Source organism: Nicotiana tomentosiformis, chromosome 1 (assembly GCF_000390325.3).
Source record: "Nicotiana tomentosiformis chromosome 1, ASM39032v3, whole genome shotgun sequence".
NCBI classification, from domain to species: domain Eukaryota; kingdom Viridiplantae; phylum Streptophyta; class Magnoliopsida; order Solanales; family Solanaceae; genus Nicotiana; species Nicotiana tomentosiformis.
This window is the reverse complement of record NC_090812.1, coordinates 2,338,048-2,360,525: the sequence shown is the minus strand read 5'-3', so window position 1 is coordinate 2,360,525 and position 22,478 is coordinate 2,338,048. Positions and strand designations below refer to the sequence as shown.

Here is a 22,478-nt window from a genome sequence, read left to right as displayed (position 1 = left end):
TTACTCTTATCTACCTAAAACCTTGTCGCTCTATCATACTTTAGTTTGCAACCTACATATATCTATTTATACTACTCGCAATCTTCCTTTAAATTGCTAGCACCATAGATTTCCTTTCGTGCCTTCTCAATTGTCTTTAAATGTAAGCAATGACTTTTTCTGGTCGTTCTGCCACTTGTTGCATGAATACTTGACTTATCTTAGTGCCCACACATATTGGAATTCCATGCAAACTATATGTTCTTGAATATCACCTTTTGATTTTTTTTCTTCCCATTCATTAGCCACGATAGGTGCCACTTTCTTATGGAGTGCATACAATGTTGTGTGAGATTGTTATTACAAGACCATTTCTTCTTTATGTCACTATGCTTAAGTTGAAGCCTTCTTCCTTATTTTATCAGCTAGTCTTTTGGGGTAGTACATAGTGGAGACCCTATGACTCCTGTAAAGCTACGAGCTTATTACATCACATACCCGAAGGAATCTTTGATGTTCTTGCCTATAATTATCCTTAGTTACATACCTTCGCGCCCTTGTGCTCGTAGGGTTGCTTCTGAACTGAAATTTTGAATGTCTCCCCAGTGGTGCTCTCTTTTATTTTCGTAATACTTATACGGTACCTTTAATTACCCTAACTCCTATCTGAAAATGTTTCAACGTTTGCGATATTGTATAAAAGAGACTGAATTCCCTATGCTGGGGTTCACTACGTATATCTTGCATGATCTGCTGATTTTTCTATGACCTCTTGTCTAGCCATAACTAGGCTCTTCCTGAATCAACTACAGACTACTCATTAGTCCATTCTCATATCTACATTCTGCGTAACCCGTCTTGGGTTATGTCTTTTGCCTTAACTTACCTTTCGTACGAGCTCCTTATGTATCAAGTATTCATTCCCACTTATTTATCAATATCATCGGGTGCGGAACCCTTACTGTTTCTCCCCGGCGTCATGCTTGCATAATGTTCTGGAGTCATATCATATTTGTAGGATCTGAATAAATACAATCTCATTCCTTTCACCTTTTTACCACATTCTTCCTTTACTATTCCATAGTTACCTCTTCATCTTTGGCGTTTTTTTTTCCACATCTTACTTACCTTGCGGTAACCTTTCTATACCAGGGATAATTGAATTTCTTATGCACAAGGGTGACACTTAGTGTAACTGGCATACTTAGTCCCTTAAGCTTAACTCTGCTCACCGTGCTTGCTTTTGGGAAGCGTCTTCCTGAATGAACTTTAAAGGTTATTCTTTTGTTGTCCATTTTATTATTGTCGGAATGCTATCTCTGAAATTCTCACTATTGACTATTATCAAATCCTTCGGTCCCTAATTCATGTTCAGTTTATCTTATTCACTAGCCCATACTAATTTCTATTACTCCATAGATCTAACTTTTCCTTCTGGTAATCACGTACGAGTCACCAACTCATTTCTCGAAATAGGGACATGACTTTATCTTATACTTTTTTATTGTCTCAAGGCCTGTCACCTCTTGTCTTTTCCTTCACTTGACTATAGAATCTGTAATCCTGTCATATTTTGATTTACCGTTATCATCCATTTATCACATCTTACTCATAATGCTTCATTTACTATCTTCCTATTCTCCCGCTAATATTTCTGTCTATCACTTTATTCTAAAAATTTCAACAAAAGATTCTTTCACTTTTATCTCCCCTTGATTCATCTCACTGGCTCTTCGGGTCGCCTAACATTCTTTTTTTCCTAGGGGCGGGAGTCATAATAAGGTAAATATTTATTCATTCTAGGATTCAAGTGCTTGTCTTCTGAATTTTCTGTACATTCTAGTATTCATATCCGATTGTATTATTCTAGAGTGCACCACTTGGGCATCTCACAAGGAGAACTATTATCACGTTTGCAATATCCTTCAGAAACATCAGCCAACGCTAACAATCCATCCACCATTTTGGGATGCCCTAACCCCAGCTGGATCTTGATGTCACATCCTTCTCTTAAACTATATTTATTAGCTCCCATAGGTCATAATTGAGATGAGTGTGGTCAATTGTATATATCTCTGTTATATTGAAAGTAACTCAGAATGCTTATATTTCTCTGCCTTAATTGCAAATATTGATAATGTTCAATAATTGGGTACCTTGTACCCTTCTTCACCTTGCTTCTTTTACGTGTTGAAATTTATATCTACCTTCTCTCTTCTCTTGTTGCTTTTTACCATATAGGTGTATAGATATTCATGCCTTAGGACTCCTTATCAAGAAGCTTACACATCTTAGTATACACATGATCTGCTGAAGACCTTACATTTACTCATCATAAGCATGATGCAAAATCGAGTTCCTCTTACTCAACTCTTCCACAACCATATTCAATCTCTTACCAACTGTCTTTCTGGATATAGAAATCATTGTATTACAAATAAATTAGAATGTAGGAGTTTGAATTCTTACAACTGAGCTCTACCACACGATCTAGAGTAAGAAGAAAGAGTGACAGTCCTAAATGCCCTATAGCCTCCTGCTTATAAGTGTGGTACACAACACACCCATAAACAAGACTCTACTAGACACAGCTTGTAGACTCCCTAGGACAGAACTGCTCTGATACCACTTTTATCACGACCCAAACCAATGGACTGTGACGGGCACCCAGTGCCTTACCGAACCGAGCACCAACGTAACATATCTTTCTTATCATATCATCATGGATAAATGGGCTAGAAGTGATGTCATGAGATAACTAGAATAAAACATAAGGAAATACTAGATAGGACAACCCAACATGAAATAGAAACTTATACATGTGACACACTGGCCTATAAGGCCGATATGATCATTTGTACACTCAAAATATAAGCCGACAAGGCCATATAATCATCTATATACATGACATATGTATACAAGCCTCTAAGAGTACATAAACGTCATAAAGGTCGGGATAGGGCCCCACCATACCAATCAATACATGTCTAAATTATACTGACCAAATAGGCAACTTTGGAGTAAGTGGAGTTCACCAACACCTTCCGCTGAGCTGATAGCCTACTAGGAGGACTCTTAACCTATCTATCAGGACCTGCGGGCATGAAACGCAGCGTCCCCAGGCAAAAGGGATGTCAGTACAAATAAAGTACCGAATATGTAAGGCATGAAAGTAGTATATAAAAGACATGAAAGAAACATGGAGTAAATAACTCAACCTGTAAGTCTGAACAACTCTGTGAATTAGGAAACATTTATAATGCCATGCATATGCATATAAATATCACATCATGTATAGGTATGTGCGTACATAACATCATTAAGCCTCTGAGGGCATCCCATCATATCATATAGGCCTCTGTGGGGGAAATCACCAACGTAGACTAGCTGATCAGGTGGTGGTGCGTATATATCGCCATAACCTTTCCCCATATCCCATATACATATAATATGTGCGTGTATAACACTATTTGGTCATGAGTCAATGTACATGTATAAATAAATGTAATGCATAATGAAGTAAGTCAATAAGATCTCTCGGATAAACTTTATCAACTTACGAATTTTTTTTAGACCCATGAACAGAAGATATAATAATAAGACACAAGGGGAATCAACAACATAGGCACTCCTAGTGCTTCTATGAATAGAGGCATTTATGAAAGTTGCGCGTTTGCTTGTTTCGTTTGTATCGTATGGATCATGACAAAAGGAAAGAAGAGATAGCCTTAACATACCTTAACTCTATTGAGTTCTTAATACCTTCAAAGCAACTCTTCAAACAACTCAACTCAATCTACCATAGCATAAGGAGATTCAAAATCAGTGTTGAGTAAAGGCTAAGGCCGCAACTTTAACTAGTAGCTTGTTTACATAAAGTTGGGCAGCATCTCCCATGTAACAAGAGCCTCCTCCAATACCATATACCAACAACAATGACCAGAGCATTCCAGCAATATATAATTATCAATAACAAGACACCATATAATAACAATAGGTCACAACTACTTCACGTCAAGCGACAAGCTCCAATTGGAATTCATATACCCCATATCACCCCTTATAGACTTCTTACTTTAACTTAATGGTATCATTAACATGATAATAAAGTCATTCATCAATGATTCCAGTCTTATACCATATATTTATAATAAAGAAAATAATTCACAACTCCAATTATCCCCAATTAGCAACTTTATTCACTAGTTCATGTCTAGTCCATCCATTTAACTTAATCAATGTCAAGATAACCTTAAGTACATAAAAGAACACAATATACATACCTCCTATAGTAGCTTCAAGTTTAAATCCAAGTTACATTTAGCTTATAACATCCCTCAATGACAATACAACACCATAGAAGTGACTTAAGCTAATCTTCACTTGCAATCTCAAGTTTCATATGTTTCTTTCATCAATTCACTTGATCAACATATATACATGCATAACAATAGAAACCATATCATAATAAAGTTATTTTCACCATTTTCCAGCCAAAAACAACATATATATATATATATATATATATATATATATATATATATATATATATATATATATAGCCTTAAAACAACCCAACAAAAGATAACAACATCTCTTCCCCTTTCAAGTGTTGTCTTGTAATCTTCATCCAAATAACTTAACCAAAACATAGATAAGATTAATTCAAAGAAATAGGGTGTTATACATACCTTAAATAATCTGTAAAACCTAGAACCAAAGCTTCCCTTAGCTTACAAGCACCCCTAATCACATCATAACACCATAGAGACTCTCTTCTGCACTTAGGCTAACTTTGATGTTTGATTATGGTGTATTTCTTTGGAATTTGTTTGAGCCTTTGGGGAACTATTTGGGAGGGTTTGGAGAGTGTGAGGCTGAAAGGAGTATGAAAAATGAGCACAGCTCATCCCAAAAATGAGATAAGAATAAGTGAAGGTCGGGCCCAGATCAAGTGGGTCCCATAAGGGCCTCATACGCAGTCTCGCGAAAACACAAATATCTCTCTACACCGATGTCGTATTGACAACTAGTTTATAGAATTAGAAACTAGATACATGGGGCTTTAATTAAATATAAAGATATACCTGTAACACTTAATATATTGGGAGAAAACTACCTCGCAACCTGGCCAATAAACCTGCCAGTTTCTCCGAAGTGGAGTGACGTGAATTGGCGACCCTACTTTAAAAATTCATATTTCTCTACCCAGATATTGTATGAATACATGGTTTAGACCATTAGAAACTAGTTTCAAATACCTTCATTTTGGTATTATATATGTCCCAAAATAACATCATAAAACTTACGAAATATATTGCTCAAAAAGCTTTATTACAAGGCAAATCCTTAGTCGTTTTGTTTTCCGCAACTTAAATTTAATTTTTCCCAAACTTTATATTTCATATCCAAACATCATATATAGTCATATCATGACTTTAAAATCATTTAAATCATGATTAACAAGTTTCATATTCATCTTAACTTACTTAAGACTTCGGTAAACCTTTCTTATCCTTGTAGAAGGATTTCGTCCTTTTTGAGCTTACATTAGATAATCCTATAATGACAGTGACGTCTGAAGTACGGGGTGCAACAACATTTACCCTTAGAAACATTTGTTCTCGAATGATAACTCTTAAAGGCTTGCGAAAATGGGACGTTACATCATTAAATCACTTCATATACTTTTAAAGAGGATCTCATTTTCAAGCTTACATCAATTGACTTACGACATACTTTCACGTACAAAAATATGGGGTGTAACATTTTATTGATGTCCTTTGGGTTGACCAATGCACCAACAACTTTTATGGACTTAATGAACAGAGTCTTCAAGCCTTTCTTAGATACCTTTGTCATAGTATTTATCGATGATATTTTGGTATATTACTGTAGCCAGAAAAAGCATGAGAATCATTTGACAACAGTTCTTCAAATACTCAAGGACCATCAGCTTTATGCCAAATTTTCCAAATGTGAATTTTGGCTCGATACAGTTACATTTTTGGGACACGTGGTCTCGAACGAAGGCATTAGAGTAGACCCACAGAAAATAGAAGCAGTTAAGAGTTGGCCTAGGCCGACGACCCCTACAGAGATTCGTAGTTTTCTAAGGTTGGCAGGTTACTACCACTGTTTTGTAGAAGGGTTCTCTTCAGTAGCTTCCCCGTTGACAAAGTTAACTAAGAAAAATGTGAAGTTCCAATGGTCTGAAGCTTGTGAGAAAAGTTTTCAAGAACTCAAGAATGGGTTGACTACAGCCCCAATCCTGAATCTACCTACCCCTACAGGTAAATTTGTGATCTATTGTGATGCTTCCAGAGTAGGGTTAGGGTGTGTTCTTATGCAGAATGACAAGGTAATTGCTTATGCTTCTAGGCAGTTAAAGAATCGTGAGAGAAATTACCCTACCCACGATCTTGAGCTAGCAACAGTTATTTTTGGGCTAAAAATATGGCGTCACTACCTTTATGGAGAGCAATATGACATTTATACAGATCACAAAAGTTTGCAGTATATATTCAAGCAGAAAGAGTTGAATCTGAGACAATGCAGGTGGTTGGAGTTGCTTAAAGATTATGATTGTAATATCCTTTACCATCCCGGCAAAGCGAATGTGGTTACTGATGATCTGAGCAGAAGATCCATGGGGAGTTTGACCAGGTTGTGTGTGGTCGAATGTCCAATAGTTAAGGAAGCCCAACAAATAGCTAGCCAAGGGGTTCGTCTCAATGAGAAGTATGGTGGAAGGTTGATAGCAAGATGGGTGCTAAGTCTACTTTAGTAGAGCAAGTTAAAGCCAAACAATTTGATGACCCTAGCTTGCTTAAGCTCAAGGAAGGTGTTCTCACTGGCAAGATTAAGAATTTTTCACTTGATGAGAATGGTGTGATGAGACTTGATGGCCGCTTATGCGTGCCAAATGTAGAAGATCTTCGAAGGGCAATTATAGTAGAAGCTCATAGCTCCAGATATTCAATACATCCAGATTCTACTAAAATATATCATGATTTGAAGGATATTTATTGGTGGGATAATATGAAGCAAGATATTACAGATTTTGTATCGCGGTGCCTAAACTGCCAGCAAGTAAAAGCTAAACATCAGAGACCAGGCGGCTTAGCTCAAGTCATTGAAATACCAGAATGAAAATGGGAACGAATAAATATGGAATTTGTGGTTGGTTTGCCGTGAACTTTTAAGAAACGCGACTCTATTTGGGTCATAGTAGACCGACTCACTAAGTCAGTTCACTTTTTTCCAGTCAAAACAACCTACACAACACCCTAGTATGCAACATTATACATAAAAAAAAATTGTTCGGTTGCATGGTTCTCCTGTGTTCATTATTTCTGACAGGGGTGCTCAGTTTACTGCCCAGTTCTAGAAGAGTTTTTAGGAAGGTCTCGGTACCCGAATTAATCTAAGTACAACCTTTCACTCTCAAACAGATGGGCAGGCCGAGAGGACAATTCAGACCTTAGAAGATATGTTACGAGCATATGTTCTCGATTTTAAAGGAAACTGGGATGAACATCTGCCTTTGATTAAGTTCGCATATAATAATAGTTATCAAGCAAGTATTCAGATGGCTCCATTCGAAGCCCTATACGGTAGGAGGTGTCATTCGCCTATAGGATGGTTTGAGATAGGTGAAACGAAACTTATTGGGCCAAACATAGTACAAGATGCCTTGAAAAAGGTGAAACTAATTCAGAAACGACTTAAAATAGCTCAAAGTCGACAAAAGTCATACGCAGATATAAGACGCCGTGATCTTGAGTTCAAAGTGGGTTACTATGTATTTTTAAAAGACTCTCCAATGAAGGGGATCATGAGGTTTGGTAGAAAAGGGAAGCTTAGCCCGATATATATAGGGCCTTATCCGATTCTTGAAAGGATTAGGCTTGTGGCATATCGTCTAGCTTTACCTCCAGAGTTATCTTCAGTATATCTAGTTTTTCATGTGTCCATGCTGAAAAAGTACTTTCATGACCCGAGTCATATAATTGATAGGCAGGACATAGAGTTTGATGATACTCTATCATATGAGGAGGTTCCTGTAGCTATAATAGACAGGCAGGTTCGTAGACTTCGAAACAAAGATGTTGCTTCGATAAAAGTAATATGGAGAAACCATTCAGCTGAGGAATCTACGTGGGAGCCAGAGGAAGCCATGAAGGAAAAATATCCCTATTTGTTCGAGATTTCAGGTATATAATTCAATTAATGCTTTAAAATAATTAGATTGGTAAGGTATGGGATATTTGTGCTTATAGTGATGTAAAACGACTTTATCGGGTATATTAGTATACCTTAATATTATATTTTATTGGATTGAGTAGCTGGAGGTACGAAATGTTATTGTTGGGTTGCTTGGACAGGTTGAAAATTTTGGATAGCTCCAGTTACAAAGGAAATTTTGCCAAAAGTTTTGGAAATTTTAGGAGTTAGTCAAATTTTGAGGTCCTAAGATCTTTCTTTTAGACTAAAGAATAATTATGACACAACATTCGAGGATGAATGTTCCTAAGCGGGGGAGAATGTAAAGCCTCATAAATTTCTAGCTTAAATTATTTTTTTATAATCTCGAAATTCATAATGTAATTAAAGTGCTCGAAGGGTATAAAGACTTGCACGGTTTAAGCGAAGTATTTGGGATAATATGCATATAGGATATGAACTAATATGGTAGGACGGATACTTAAGAATCAATAAAATCTTGTTTGATCTCTGTGTTGAAATGCAACACTGGATGCATTTGTCCATATATTGGCAATACGAAGATGTATGTAAAAGAAATACATCTATTTTATATGTAAGGAATTAGCAAGAAAGATACAAAGATCTTGGTCAACAATGAAAGACAAGTAGGCCAGGGGTAGAGAAAATAAAAAGACTTTCTAAGTGGAAAAAACTTTTGCTTTTATTTGGAGTCAAAATAGCATGGGTGGCAGCACATTCAACCAAATTTGCTTATAATTAAATATAGTGGGCCAGCCAATTGAGTTTTAAATGATGGTTATATTTGGGTTTCATTTAATCTTTTTAAAATAATAAGAGACATAAGGTATCAAGCCTTTCTTGGCTTCTAAACGCCGACGAGAAAATGCAAAGAAACACAGAAACAAAAATTACTCGCCGTCGACATAGAGTAAGAGGAGTCTACTTTTCCTTTCATCTTTTTTTTTTCTTTTCTTTTGTTCCTTTACTTTAATAATCAGTTATATATGAAGATAGTTAATTATAATTCCAAACAAGAGTTAGGGTTTGAGCAGTAAAGTAAATTTGATAATGCAGTCTTGACTGAGTATGGAACGTTGCAATTGATATGTTCTTAGTGATGATTATAACTTATTGGACTATAGAATTGAAGTAGGTATACACAGTTTTCCCGTATTACTGAAAACTCACGAGTTAGAAGATTTAAGCAATATTCTTAAATTGAAGAGAGTAATGTTATATTCTTTAGACTTGTATTGATGTGAATTGAACCCGATTATTACATGTAGATTGAAAATTTATGAATCGGGAGTGTTTGGAGGATATGTGAAGTCGAAGCTGAGCTAGCTTTAAGGTGAGTTGAGGCTTACTCTCCTAGTAGAGAATTCCATTAGAACCCCTGTGCTTCATGTGTTCAATAAATTCAAGCCATGTTTTCTTGCAATCCAAATACTCAGTTCACTTATTCTTTTTCAGTACGACATTATATGTGACATAAATACATGCTTATGTGTATTACCAATTGTTATGCGCCTTTATTTGTGATATTCACATTCAGTAGGGAGAAGTGGCCAACCTCCCCCAGCGTGAGTGCTATGATGTCAGGGTTACCTACCCTACGCTCGCAGGTGCCAACCGTTTGTTGGGGAGATAGGCCGACACTCCTCCGTACGTGTTCCCAGATGCTCACTTATGCAGGGACATTATGCGTAACAATTAACTTTGCAAAGTTACTTCTTAAAATATATATAACTCAGTTTCTATTTCAGATATTAGTTATGGGCTCAATTTCTACATTGAGTTTCGGTTTCCAGCTTATTACTTGATTGTAAAATTTTATATGATTTATATGATTTTTCGTATATCCCTTTTATTTCTTATATTTTCCAGAAGGTCTCGCTCCGCCTTTTTAGGAGGTAGCCTATGAGACTTACTGGGTATCCTTTGGTGGTACTTAGCCCGTTTGGGCCTGCTACGTCATGTGGCAGGTATTGAGGACGCAGGTAACGAGGCATGTGATTAGAGGAGATATTCTAGATTCAGTTTACAGACTCTATTGATTCACCCCAGCGGTAGCGAACCCTATTCATACTTTTATTTATATCTTTTTTTTTCTTTACGTTTATTTTATTTCCGGTGATGCCCCCGTAGGCTATGTATTTTAAATTTTATTTTTCAGATTCTAGAGGCTCATGACTCCTTAGTAGGTATATTAAAATAGTTTCGGGAATTATTCTTTATTTATTATTTTTATCGGTCAGTTTAAGAACTGCAACTTAATTAGAATTAATATTTAAGTACGTTAGATTCTTTGCTATTGAACTTAAAGTTTGATATAAATAGTACAGGATTTACTCAGCGAATGGTAAGGATTGAGTGTCAATCACGTCTAATCCCAGTTAGGAACGTGAAAGAAGCAGCCTACAAAGTTTAAGAAGCATAAAGATGAAATACTAATGATGTTGCTGAATCCGGAAAAATCAGGTGGCATTGATGTAATCGACAGTGTTAGTGATTTACTGGATATGCTAAATAGCATAAATGATTTAGATCTCTACAGCCCAACTCTATCCCATTTTTAGACTTTATGACCGTTCATGGACAAGTATCCTATTTTATTAATATTAGTTTTCGAATACATTCGTTGCACGTGTATTTCAATATATTTTAAAAAAAATAGTAAAATAGACAATATTAAAACATGTGTGATAAGTTGTACAAAATTTAAAAGAGAAAAATACAAGCTCAAAATTGATTATTAAATGCAAAAATGATAAGATAATGTATAAACCGCAAAGTTCAACAACTAAATTCAGCTAGGTAGCAATAGCATACATAACAAACCAGCACAAATGTTACTTTATTTAGCACAGTATAGTGCATGTGGGTAGTCTAAAAGAATAAATTGCCTTATGGAGATACAAATACAAAAAATTTGAGACTTATTTTTGCTTAGTATATTTAAGACATCAATATACAATACCAAAGAGATGTGGATTACCTAATATGATTTTTAAGTATATTCTAGAAAATGTAATTATTTTTCGTGGGTTTCGATTCTAAATGAAAATCACTGTTTAGAGTAGAACTCAGTAGCAACATGAAATGCCAAAAGATTGTCTCTAATTAAACTGCACCTTCAACCGTTATTTGAAGGCCATAAAATAAAAAAGAATTAATAAGGAGATGGAAAGAATTCTAATAAGAGGAAGGGGAAGACCTATTTAAGCATCAAAAACCAATAGGGGGAAAAATAAAAAATAACATATATTTGACAATAACATATTTATTACCACAAGTACATGATCGTTAGTACTGTTGAAGCATCAGCTTTCGAAGATTAAACAAATAATGTATAATAAAATAGAGGATATGAGGAAAAAAAAACCTCAGCATCTACAAAGGAGAAGAAAGTGTACATAACAAACATAACTCAGTAAATAAAATATTTATTGAAAAATAAAATTGGAACGCACATATTTGAGTAATTACATAACCAATATAATTAAGAAAATAATTTGATGACTTTTAAAAGAAATTAATTTACAATAAAAGAATGACCAAACACAATTAAATTTAACTAAATATACATATCACAATTCCATCATATCATACATAAAAGGCCAAACATATGACGATTCCATCATATCATACAAAGGCCAAACGTTAACATAATTTCTCATTAACTGATTATTAGGTTCTTCTAAATCTGTTGATTTTTTCTTTTAACTCATCAGGATAAAGAAAGATTTTTCCTTTTAACCAAAAACACAAATTGGCAGAAAAAAATAAATGAACACATTCAAACAAGGCTTCTAGCAAAAGTTTTGACGATCTCTATATGATCAAGTTTTAACAATACAGAACAATGGTTTAGAGTAAGTTTGGATTGGTTTAAAAAAAGTGACTTTTAAGTTAAGTGCTTAAAAGCACTTTATAAGTGCTGAAATTTATTTTATAAATAAGCAGTTATGTGTTTGGATAAAAATGCTGAAACTGAAAACAAGCTAATGAAGTGTTTGGTAAACAAGTGCTGGTAAGCACTTTTTCTTGTTAAAATGACTAAAATATCCTTAAAGTTGTTAACATTATAAAGAAGATGATGAATGATTTGATTTTAGAATATAGTTACACCAATTAAAAAAAAAGGAAGGATTCAACAACCAAAAAAATTAAATGTTATGGAACAAAAAAAAAAAGCTAAAAGAACAATATTTCTACTGAGGGGTAATTTCGAGATTAAGAAAAATTATAAGGATAAGAATGTAATATCCTTGGTCAAAGCAATATGGCTTTTAAGCCAATTTCGAAAAAGTTGGGTTTTTCAACTTATTGGTTTTGACTTTTTTAAGCCATTTTTTTATTAAACACTTTCACAAATTAAAAACTGCTTAAAGCCCATCCAAACAAGCTCTTAGTTTTCACCAATTAGGAGCCATGATGAAGTAACAATTAATTAATTTTTCCTCTTCATAATTCGGTCACAAAAATCCTAGTCCACCTTTTAGCGTGTTGGTATTCCAAAATATTATCCAAAATTTAATAATTCATACATTAAAATTTAAAAACATAATCCTACTATCTTGTATAAAAAGAAAGGGTTAGAAAGACAAAAACCAAAAGAAATAACTCAGACATTAGTAAAACGCTCGCAAAAAGTAACAGAAAGGAAATAGATGTACCTGATTTGACATTTGTACATTAACTTTGTATGTAAGAGATGATAACCAGATATAAGAAAATTTAAAGAAGAATGTTTCTTTATGAAAAAACAGTTTCTTTCAATTACAGTGGTTTGAATACAGAAGATGAAAGTAAGGCAGAATAGCGTCGTAGACACTTGTAATTGTTCGCGTTTGTCATCCCGATCCTTGTACTCAATAAAGTTTCATCCAGACACTTATGGGTGGTTTGGCACGAGGTATTATAAAAAATAATGCAAGCATTAGCTCTATCCATTACTAATACCTTGTTTTGTATATTTTTTCAACATATGTTGTATTAGTTATACATCATACTTGGTATTATCCTATGTATAAGTAATGCATAGAAAACCATGGAATTAGTAATACCAAGGCTACTAATGCATGCATTAGGTTGGTTAAAGACAAAATTATCCTTAAAGTCCCTTAAAGCTTGAGAATATAGAGGACATTTTTGTAAACAACTATTTTTCTTAAAAATTATGCAATGCATTATAATTTTAATACACCACACCAAACAATAGATAAGAAATAATATCTGCATAACTAATACTTGCATTACTAATCCATGCATTATTAATACACCTTATTCCGCACTATTCTTATCCATCCTACCAAATGACCCCTTATAATTATTCAAAATCAAATATTTTAAATCTCTCTGACCGTTGACTGGGTCTATGTGGCAGCTTGACAACTGAAGTGGACAAATCACGTGTATTTCACGCGCATATGGAGCGTGAATATAATTATTTAAATAAGAAGATAATTAAAATAAAAAAAAATAAAAAAAATAAAAAGTTAAATACAAAGAAAAGTCAATGAGCGCTTTCTCTTCACGTTTTTCCCACCTCCCCCTTTCCATTTTTCTCTCTCCTCCTCCCTTATTCTAGTTATTACCTCTCCCACATTTTAACCCAAAACCCAACTACAATACAGTCGTTTTCACCACCCCTCATCCACCATAAATGTTCCTTGTCGCCCCAGATTCAAAAACATTCCCAAATTGGTAACAATTTATGAATAAAGTTCTTTTCTAAATCCTCCATAAAGAAAAGTCAATGAATACTTTCTCTTCACATTTTTTTCACCTCCCCATTTCCATTTTTCTCTTTCCTCCTCCCTTCTTCCAGTTATTACCTCTCCCACATTTTAACCCAAAATCCAACTACAATACAGTCGTTTTCACCACCCCTCATCCACCATAAATGTTCTTCGTCGCCCCAGATTCAAAAATATTCCCAAATTGGTAACAACTTATGAATAAAGTTCTTTTCTAAATCCCCCATAGAGAAAAGTCAATGAATACTTTCTCTTCACGTTTTTCTCACCTCCCCTTTCCATTTTTCTCTCTCCTCCTCCTTTCTTCTAGTTATTACCTCTCCTACATTTTAACCTAAAAATCAACTACAATACAGTTGTTTTCACCACCCCTCATCCATCATATATGTTCCTCATCGCCCCAGATTCAAAAACATTCCCAAATTGGTAACAACTTATGAATAAAGTTCTTTTCTAAATCTCACATCCCCCCTCCCCCCCCCCCCCCCACAGCTTTTGAAGATAAGTTTTTGCAAGGAAAAAAATAAAAAAATTACAAAAAGATCTCCGACGAGCCGTTTTTCGGTAGAGGAATCTTACAGAAACTTAAGGTGAGTTTCTAGTGAGATAGTTTTTAAGAGTCGTTTTGAATCGATTCTCTTTTGTAGTTGATTGGTGGTGCTATGATGGAGTAGTTGATGTGAAAAAAGCTTTTCAGGTAAATGGGTAATCGTAGAGGAATTGCAGGCGTTGGTGGGGCGATTTTTAAGAGTTGAGTTGAAAAAATAAAAAAAGAAAAATGAAGAGTAAAAAAGTGATTACCGATGGAAAACAAGAGTTAGATAAATTCTTTTTCTCATTGTTTGTATCATAACATTGTAATGATACTCGGCGGGCTATTTTGAAGGTGGTGGTAAATGTGTGGTAAATTATGGAGAATAAAGATGGTGAATGAGGAGGAAGGTGATGAAGGGGATGGTGGAATGAAAAAAGAAAAAATATAATTTTTAAATAAATTAAATAATAAAGAAAATATGATGTGGATACTGATGTGGTATCCACATCAAAGCGTTTGAATAACACATGCGGTTAGAGTGTTTAAAATATTGATTTAGAATAATTATAAGTGTCCGGATAAAATTTCTAAGTACAAGGACCGAAATGACAAACGTGAATAAGTACAAGTGTCTATTAAGCTATTCTGCAATGAAAGTAATTGCAAGGATTGAAAAAGTTGTCGGAAACTTTACTAAAGAGGAGTCGAAAGGGTGCATCAATGCATCTTTATCATTTACTCGGTTTATTGTAAATGTCTTTTACACAATTGACTTCTCATTAACTTAATTTAAGGTAGACTTAATTAGTATGTATATTATCATTTATTGAAAGGTAAATTTACTTTGTGATACAAAAATATTATAGGAGTAGGATTCAAAGGAAGGATAAAATGGCATCTAAATATTTATGGATATTTTGGTAATTCAAATTTAGCTTTAGAAACTTCCTATTTTTAGTATAACTAAACATATGAATAATGAGAAATTAAAATTTGAAAGGGAAGTGCAAACTAAAATTGATGAATAGTTAGCCTATTCGAATGACTTGATCATTGCTCACAATCACAATTGGTAGCTGTAAAAACTCAACTGAATTGATATAACCTTTTTCTTATTTGTTCCTCTAACATATCAAATATTCAAGTTGACAATTTTCTTATTTTTTGATACTCTAGAATAACTTATATTAATATATCGTTTTTAGTGTTTGAGTTATGTAGAATAAGTATCCAGAAATTATATTTTTTTGTATTCTACATAAAAAATGAATTGTACTACTCCTATTTAACATGAATCATCGCATTACACCATCTTTTATATCAAGCTGATACTAAGAAAATCTGCCGTATAACCTCTATGCATTAACCAATTGGAAAACTAACACAGCCAAGATTGTATGTGTGTAAAGGAAAAGAATGATATTGTCTGCCTTGACTTTAATATATTGTAAAGAGGACCTACTCCTCTGCAGAAAATGAAATAGAATAGAGAGATTCACAAACATAATGAGTCAGCAGAAATTGAATTGGTCTAATAGGACACTAAAAAAAAGTTATCTGCCAAGATGGTGTTGAGCAAAATACACGACAGTACATTTTTGGTAAAAAGAGAATTTTTGACAATGAGAAGTAGAAAAAGATAAAGTGATATGACACATTTGTTGAGCACTTTTATATAGTGCAAAGGCCAAAGTGCAATAAAGATGTGAAAAGGCGACTATGTTGTTATTAACGGTGGAAACTCAAAGGACAAAACAAATAAGCTGAGAATGTGAAAAGGCTACAATGTAAATACTATAATAATTCCTCCAAGAAGCTGTTACCGGAAGATGAATTTATTCTCCATTTATTCGATTCAAATGCAGCATAATGGTCTTTTAACTTTTCTCTTTGAGGTTCCCGCTTATATTTCAGTATAATATAAAATATTAATGTAGATTTCCAAAACTATCTCAAACAATTTTCTTATATGTTTTTCACAATGTTCTAATTAAAACCAATATCTGTTTAAAGTATACATCTCCCTATTTTATTTCATAAGTTAAAGAACATCTTGACGTTATTATAATAATTCAAAATAATAAATGTAAATATACTTTCTGGCATGGTATCAAACGTTTTTAAATATTATCCGGAGCATACTTTAGAAAAGGAAAACTTGGTCCAATTAAAATAATTTAATTCCTCAATCGAGAAGTTAACATGTGATCTTTTACGCATTTGTCTAATCACCATACATCATTATAGTCTTGTGTGATTCGTATAATTGGATCCCAAGGTCACAATATTACCTTATCGAATATGTACTCCGTGTCCGTGTGACAAATATAACTAAAATGAATTGGATAAAACATAATCAAATAAAAAAAGAAATTAGAACAAATATATTTGTGAATATATATATATATATATATATATATATATATATATATATATATATATATATATATATATATATATATCAATTTAAAATTACAGTAGTTCCTACAATCTCCATTAATAAAGCACCTAGTATCACACTGTCACGGTGTCACCTCATGGATAATGACTTCTTGAAACTCCTATTGTTGAATTATTGGTACGGTTAAAAACATGTGTTTTCTAAACCCATCAAAAGAAATAATTTTGTCAATATATTAAGTAATCCAACTATAGCATTACTTCACTAAAACTATAAATCTGCGTTATAAATTAAAAAGCGAGAAGCAAATCGGAAGGTACAAAGCAAATATAAAACTAAAATTTCCTTAATCGTTGGGCACCTGTTTCAAAAGTAAAGTACTTTTAACCCCAAAATTTGATCCACAAATGAAAAGATAGTAAAATACTACTATCTTCGCTCCAATTTATGTGAAGCAAATAAACTCTTTTTAGTCAGTTCAAAAATAAAATAAACTCTTTCTAAAATAGGAAGCAATTTAACTTTAGGATTCCCGTATTATCCTTACTATCGTTTCTTTCAAAACTGATCTGGACCAACTGAATTTAGAAGTCACAACAATTTATGAATTGTTTATTAAGTTGAAAAGTCACTGTTTAAAAAGCTGTGCACATATGTCAAACTTTTTCATGTGTTGATTTGATTCGTGGCTTTTTCAATTTTCTATTCTTCCTCACTTTGGCAAGATTTTCATTTACGTTTACCTGGATCTTTCTTATTGCAAGTAAATTTCCTCTTCTTTGTTTTTCTTCTTTCAGTCATTTGTAAATTTCTTAATAACTCCATTTTCATCCTAATCAACTGCTAGAGCATTAAAATATAAAGCTGCACTATTTGACCAAATTCACAAGATAATCATCAAACAAACACGAGCAAGGATTATTAAAAATCTATAGCTGAACAACACCAATTATTTTTCAAAAATAGACAATTGCTTATAAATTGCGTGGTAGTGTCAACCATCAGAATTACAGAAGAACAAAGAACAATCTTATCTCCAACAAAATAATTTTGGCATCCCCAGACGAAGAATAGCAATTGTAATGAAAATTTAATTTTCTTAGTAGTAGGTCCTTAAACAGCTTAAGTAAATGCATGAACCTCAACCATTCTATAGAGAACAAACAATACATAATCTTATTTCCTGCAAAATAATTTTAGAAAATTTTAAATTTATTTGTCGCAAGTCTTCAAAAAAAAACAGACTAATTTATGACTTTGGAACTAAAACTGATAAAAGTAGGAGTAAAGTATGGTGAAATGGACACCTCAATTAATGTGTAAGAAGAAATGGGACACGTTGGTCTGCTCTGACTGCTTATTTCTTTTTACTGTGTTTTCCACGTAATCAGTGGCCTTTAAGGGTATTTTTGTCACTTGCTATAGATTTAAGTGATATGACAAAAATTTTCTTTTAAATATTAAACTTCGTGCCCAGTCAAACAAACTCAAATAAGTTGGAACGGATGCACCGCTCAATGTTGGAAAAAGAAAAAATTAAAAAAGCAACCTTGAAATTTCAGAGAAGAGCCATGGCTACTTATTGACGCACATTTAAGGAAATTGAAAAATGCGTACATAGTATATATATATATATTGCCTTTAGTATAAAATTTAAAGGTTAAACAAACCTTGTAACATTAAGTGATAATAATATCCTTCAAAAATAAATAAGTTATTCCTTCGTGACCTTCAAACCAAATATACTAATGTATAGAAACGTTAGGAAAATCGCTCCATATACTCAGTGACGGATGTAGTGTACTAGTTATGAGTTCAATTGAACTCATAATTTTTTATGCGGAGTAAAATTTTATGTACAAAAATTTATTAAAATTATAAAAATAGTAGATGTGAACCCATAACTTTAAAATTATAACGGGTTCAATTCTAAAAACCTTATAACTTGAACCCATAAAATTTAAATTCTGGATCCGCATGTGCATATACTCCTAATAATGCAGTTGCATCTCTTTCACTTCTTGCCATTTTCATGTTCAATTCTAACTTTGTACGTATTTCTTCAATTTTTATGTTATGTATTAATAACCAACAACATCACTTCATAAATTCTATCAAATATTTTTTTTCCCTCATATTGAGCAATAAATTTTTTCTTGCTATCAAAGAATTGGGAATACGTGAACAGTTATACTTAAAGATCAAATAACTTCAAGCGTTAGAGAAATGAAGAGGAAAAGGTAGTGTCAATATTACGAAGGTAGAAATTCAAGTTGAGTGCGAAAAGAGATGACCAGAAACACCGAGGCTAGAATGAAAAGCAAATGAGGCAACAAAAAAAATAGAGGCGGAGCTATACATAAATACAACCATAATTCTTTTGAAGGAGTGAAGTTAATCTACATAGGTGGTCTTATAGTTTTTTTTATATTGTGTTTAGCCTCAAAATCGGATAACAATTGAATTTATATGTGACTTTAAGGATACGTGATCTAACATGATACAAAATAAGAAATCAAATTAATATTGAAATTAATGATGAAAAAATAAATGCAAACCACACAAGTTGAACAATCTTGGCCTTAAAGGTTGGTCACCCTAGAGTCAAAAATGCTTTAATCGATGCCGGAACAGAATGATGAGATAATAACAACTAGATATAATAGTATATTGCTTTGGGATGCGTGTTATAATGTGTCCAATGAATTATGAGACCCCCCTTTATATAGTAGAGGAGTCCTACTCTAGGTACATTTCTATTAAAGGTAAAAATCTCTTGAATTACTAATTACTGGCTCCTTGCAGATATGCGCCGAGATTCCCGCCGTAATATCCGTCCGGTCGCGAATATTTCGGTCTTCCATTTGTTATTTCCGGGCTCGCTCGAGGCTAAGGTCGAGACCGGACTCAACGTTCTTCGAGGGCAAGTCTTCGACCTCAGGTTCTAGTTTGGTGAGACTTAAGGTCAATCTCTAGTCCGTGGTCGCCACGTTCTAAGACAAATCTACCAAGTTGTAGTCGAACTCGATTTCGACCTTATACAGATAGTCCTCTCATTTTTCGGAGAGTAGACGACGAGAAACGACATGAACTTCCGATCCTGACCTCGATATTTTGTGACAGAAACGACAAAATAGTCAAAATGTCTCGTTAGTCAAGTTTTAACGACATTAAATGCCTGTCAATCGCCGGTCGGCCATTCCCAGATATGAATAGTCGCTGAGAAACTCTAAATACCCCTCATTAGCTTATTCAAACTTTAGTTTCAAACCTTCTGCCCTCGTACCTTAGAAATCTCAATATTCCCAAACATCAATTTTCTGATTATTTTGAAATCCCTTTATAAGAACTTCTGTTTTTTATTCCAAATTATCAAACATATTCTTTCCTCTTTTTCCTTAATTTTTCAAAGAAATGGCAAAGACCTCAAAGTCCGTTCCCCAAAAAGAAACTCTCTGTGCCTCGGGACCGGCCGAAGAGGAAAATGTTTTGTCTGCTGCTACTGAGGAAACGACATCGGAGTCCCCCTTGAAGATGTTCGTTCCGATGGGATGCCCGACCGGTGCCGATTTCAAGGTCGAGAAAACCTCCTCGGTACCAGGTCGGTGTGAGCCGGTCTCAAGATATATATGCTCAGTCAACTATAGCTTCCTCTCCAAGGTCAAGGAGAATTGCAACTGGGTTGGTAAGCATGTAGTGGTGCCTACGCCTGAGAAAACGATTACTACCCATGTGGAGGGTGTTTTAAGTGTTTACACTTATCCCTTCATGTTGGGCCCCTTGGATTCGGTCATCATCGCCTTCTGTAAGAGGTACGAGGTGACCCTCGGTCAAATTCATCCCTCTTTCTGGAGGATAGTAATTCTCCTCCGCTTCTTCGTAAATAAAATCGAGGGGTGTCCCTTCACCATCGAGCATCGATGAGGATCGGGACCGAGGCTGGTTGGGTCGGTTCATTCGAGTGAAGACCTCGGATTTAATCCCGGTCGAGGATATGCCATTTCCTGAGAAATGAAACATGAAACGTAAGTATAACCTTGCCTTTAAGATTTTGTTTATCGCTTTTCCTTTTCCTCCCTTCTTATCGATGTTTTGTGGTGGTGTTGTTGTTACTCGGATGCCAGATATAGTTCCTCAACTTAAGGAGTGGGTCGAGGGCATCGTGTTACAAAAGCCATATTCCGAGCGTGCGTGGCACAAATTTTCGAAGGGCCGGTGGGAGGCCTGTTCCCACGGTGAGGTTCCTCTCCCGAGTGGATAACACTTAGTTTTCCTGCTGCGCTCGTTCACACTTCTTTTTCCTTTGCAGGTCTTCCAAAAGATGCTATAATGAGGTCTTCGTCCGGTGATGAAGACATCCTCCCCGAACCATCTTCTCCGAGCAGGATAAAGAGAAGAAAAGAATAGGGGCTCCGAGTTCTCCAAACTCGGAGAAGAAAAGACCAAAAAGGAGGCTGGTGCGCAAATCCAAGGAAGGTAACAACACTCGGAGGATCACATCGGACTCACTTAATAGACTGAGGGACGAGTATGAAGAAGAAGAAGCTTCCGAGCTGATGACCCGCGTAAGAAGCGATAAAGAGGTAGTGGTCGAGGCCTCCGAACCGGGGAGGGACGAGGCCATTTTGCCCCAAGATGAGGAGGTCGACAAAGAAACCATGGCCGGTACTTCTCGGGCGGAGGGAAATGTCCCGAAGGACGCACTTGCGGTGATAGATCTCTCCGGATCGCCTTCATTCACTGACTCCATGATCAACGAGGCCCATATGCTGAAAGGACGCCCAAATGAGGGGCCTCAAGGGGCAGCAGATTCTTTCAATAACTTCTTCGATGGCTTAGATTCTACCGCTTCGAAAGACGTCACCGGGGTGGCTGAATTACTGGTAAAAAAGAAGATACCGTCTTCGAAAGCCAGCGGGCCTTCTTCAAGTCCAAGATTAGTAGACCGGTTTCTAGCTCCGAGTGCAGATCCTGATCGAAAGTGGTTAATCATTATGTCTATCCCGGAGAATGCCCGGGTTCTTTCAGCCCCTGTGGGGATTGCCAGCTATCTTTGGTGTCTGGTGACCGAAGAGGATCGAACCAAGATGGACGAGGTGGAAGCGCACTACCTGTTCAACGAAGCTCAACAGGCGTTAAATCGGGTAACTTCGAATGCCTCTCTATTATGTACTTAGATTAAGTTGCAAATAATCGTAACATTTCTCTTTGTGTTTGCAGGCCTCGGTGCTTCATCATGAAATTTTTCTCCGATATCGGGAAAAGTTAAACCATCACGAGGCCGAGGCTCGGGAGCTTATTGAGAAGAGGGATGCTTACAAGTTTCTCAGTGAGAAACTCCAAGCTGAGCTAAAAGCAGCTCGGAAAGAGCATGCCGACCTAGTTGAGCAGATAAGAAGAGTATTTAAAGTTAGTGACTATGAGTCAGATATAGTGGCTCACGATCTGAACCCGTAGGTTCAAAAGAAACTTGACCAGATCGAGAAGCTCCAGGCAGAGGTGGATACGGTGAAAGCTGAGGCCGAAGAGTGGAAAAGAAACATGGACCGCCTGGCCTCGGAAATGGAGACTG

General features: G+C 35.1%; 1 protein-coding gene across 1 annotated transcript; it reads left to right on the top strand.

Annotated features, from left to right (window-relative positions):
- Nucleotides 1-7,570: 7,570 nt before the first annotated feature.
- On the top strand, nt 7,571-21,313 carry LOC104101280 (uncharacterized). Its single transcript, XM_070178513.1, has 2 exons — nt 7,571-8,195; nt 21,216-21,313. The coding sequence occupies exons 1-2, from the start codon at nt 7,571-7,573 to the stop codon at nt 21,311-21,313; spliced, it is 723 nt and encodes a 240-aa protein (XP_070034614.1).
- Nucleotides 21,314-22,478: the final 1,165 nt, after the last annotated feature.

Excerpts from the sequence above, each read along its gene's own strand:
- LOC104101280 (XM_070178513.1), top strand. The coding sequence starts at position 7,571 with ATGGCTCCATTCGAAGCCCTATACGGTAGGAGGTGTCATTCGCCTATA. Across the intron at positions 8,196-21,215 it reads CTATTTGTTCGAGATTTCAG|GTCTTCCAAAAGATGCTATA; the intron begins GTATATAATTCA and ends TTTCCTTTGCAG.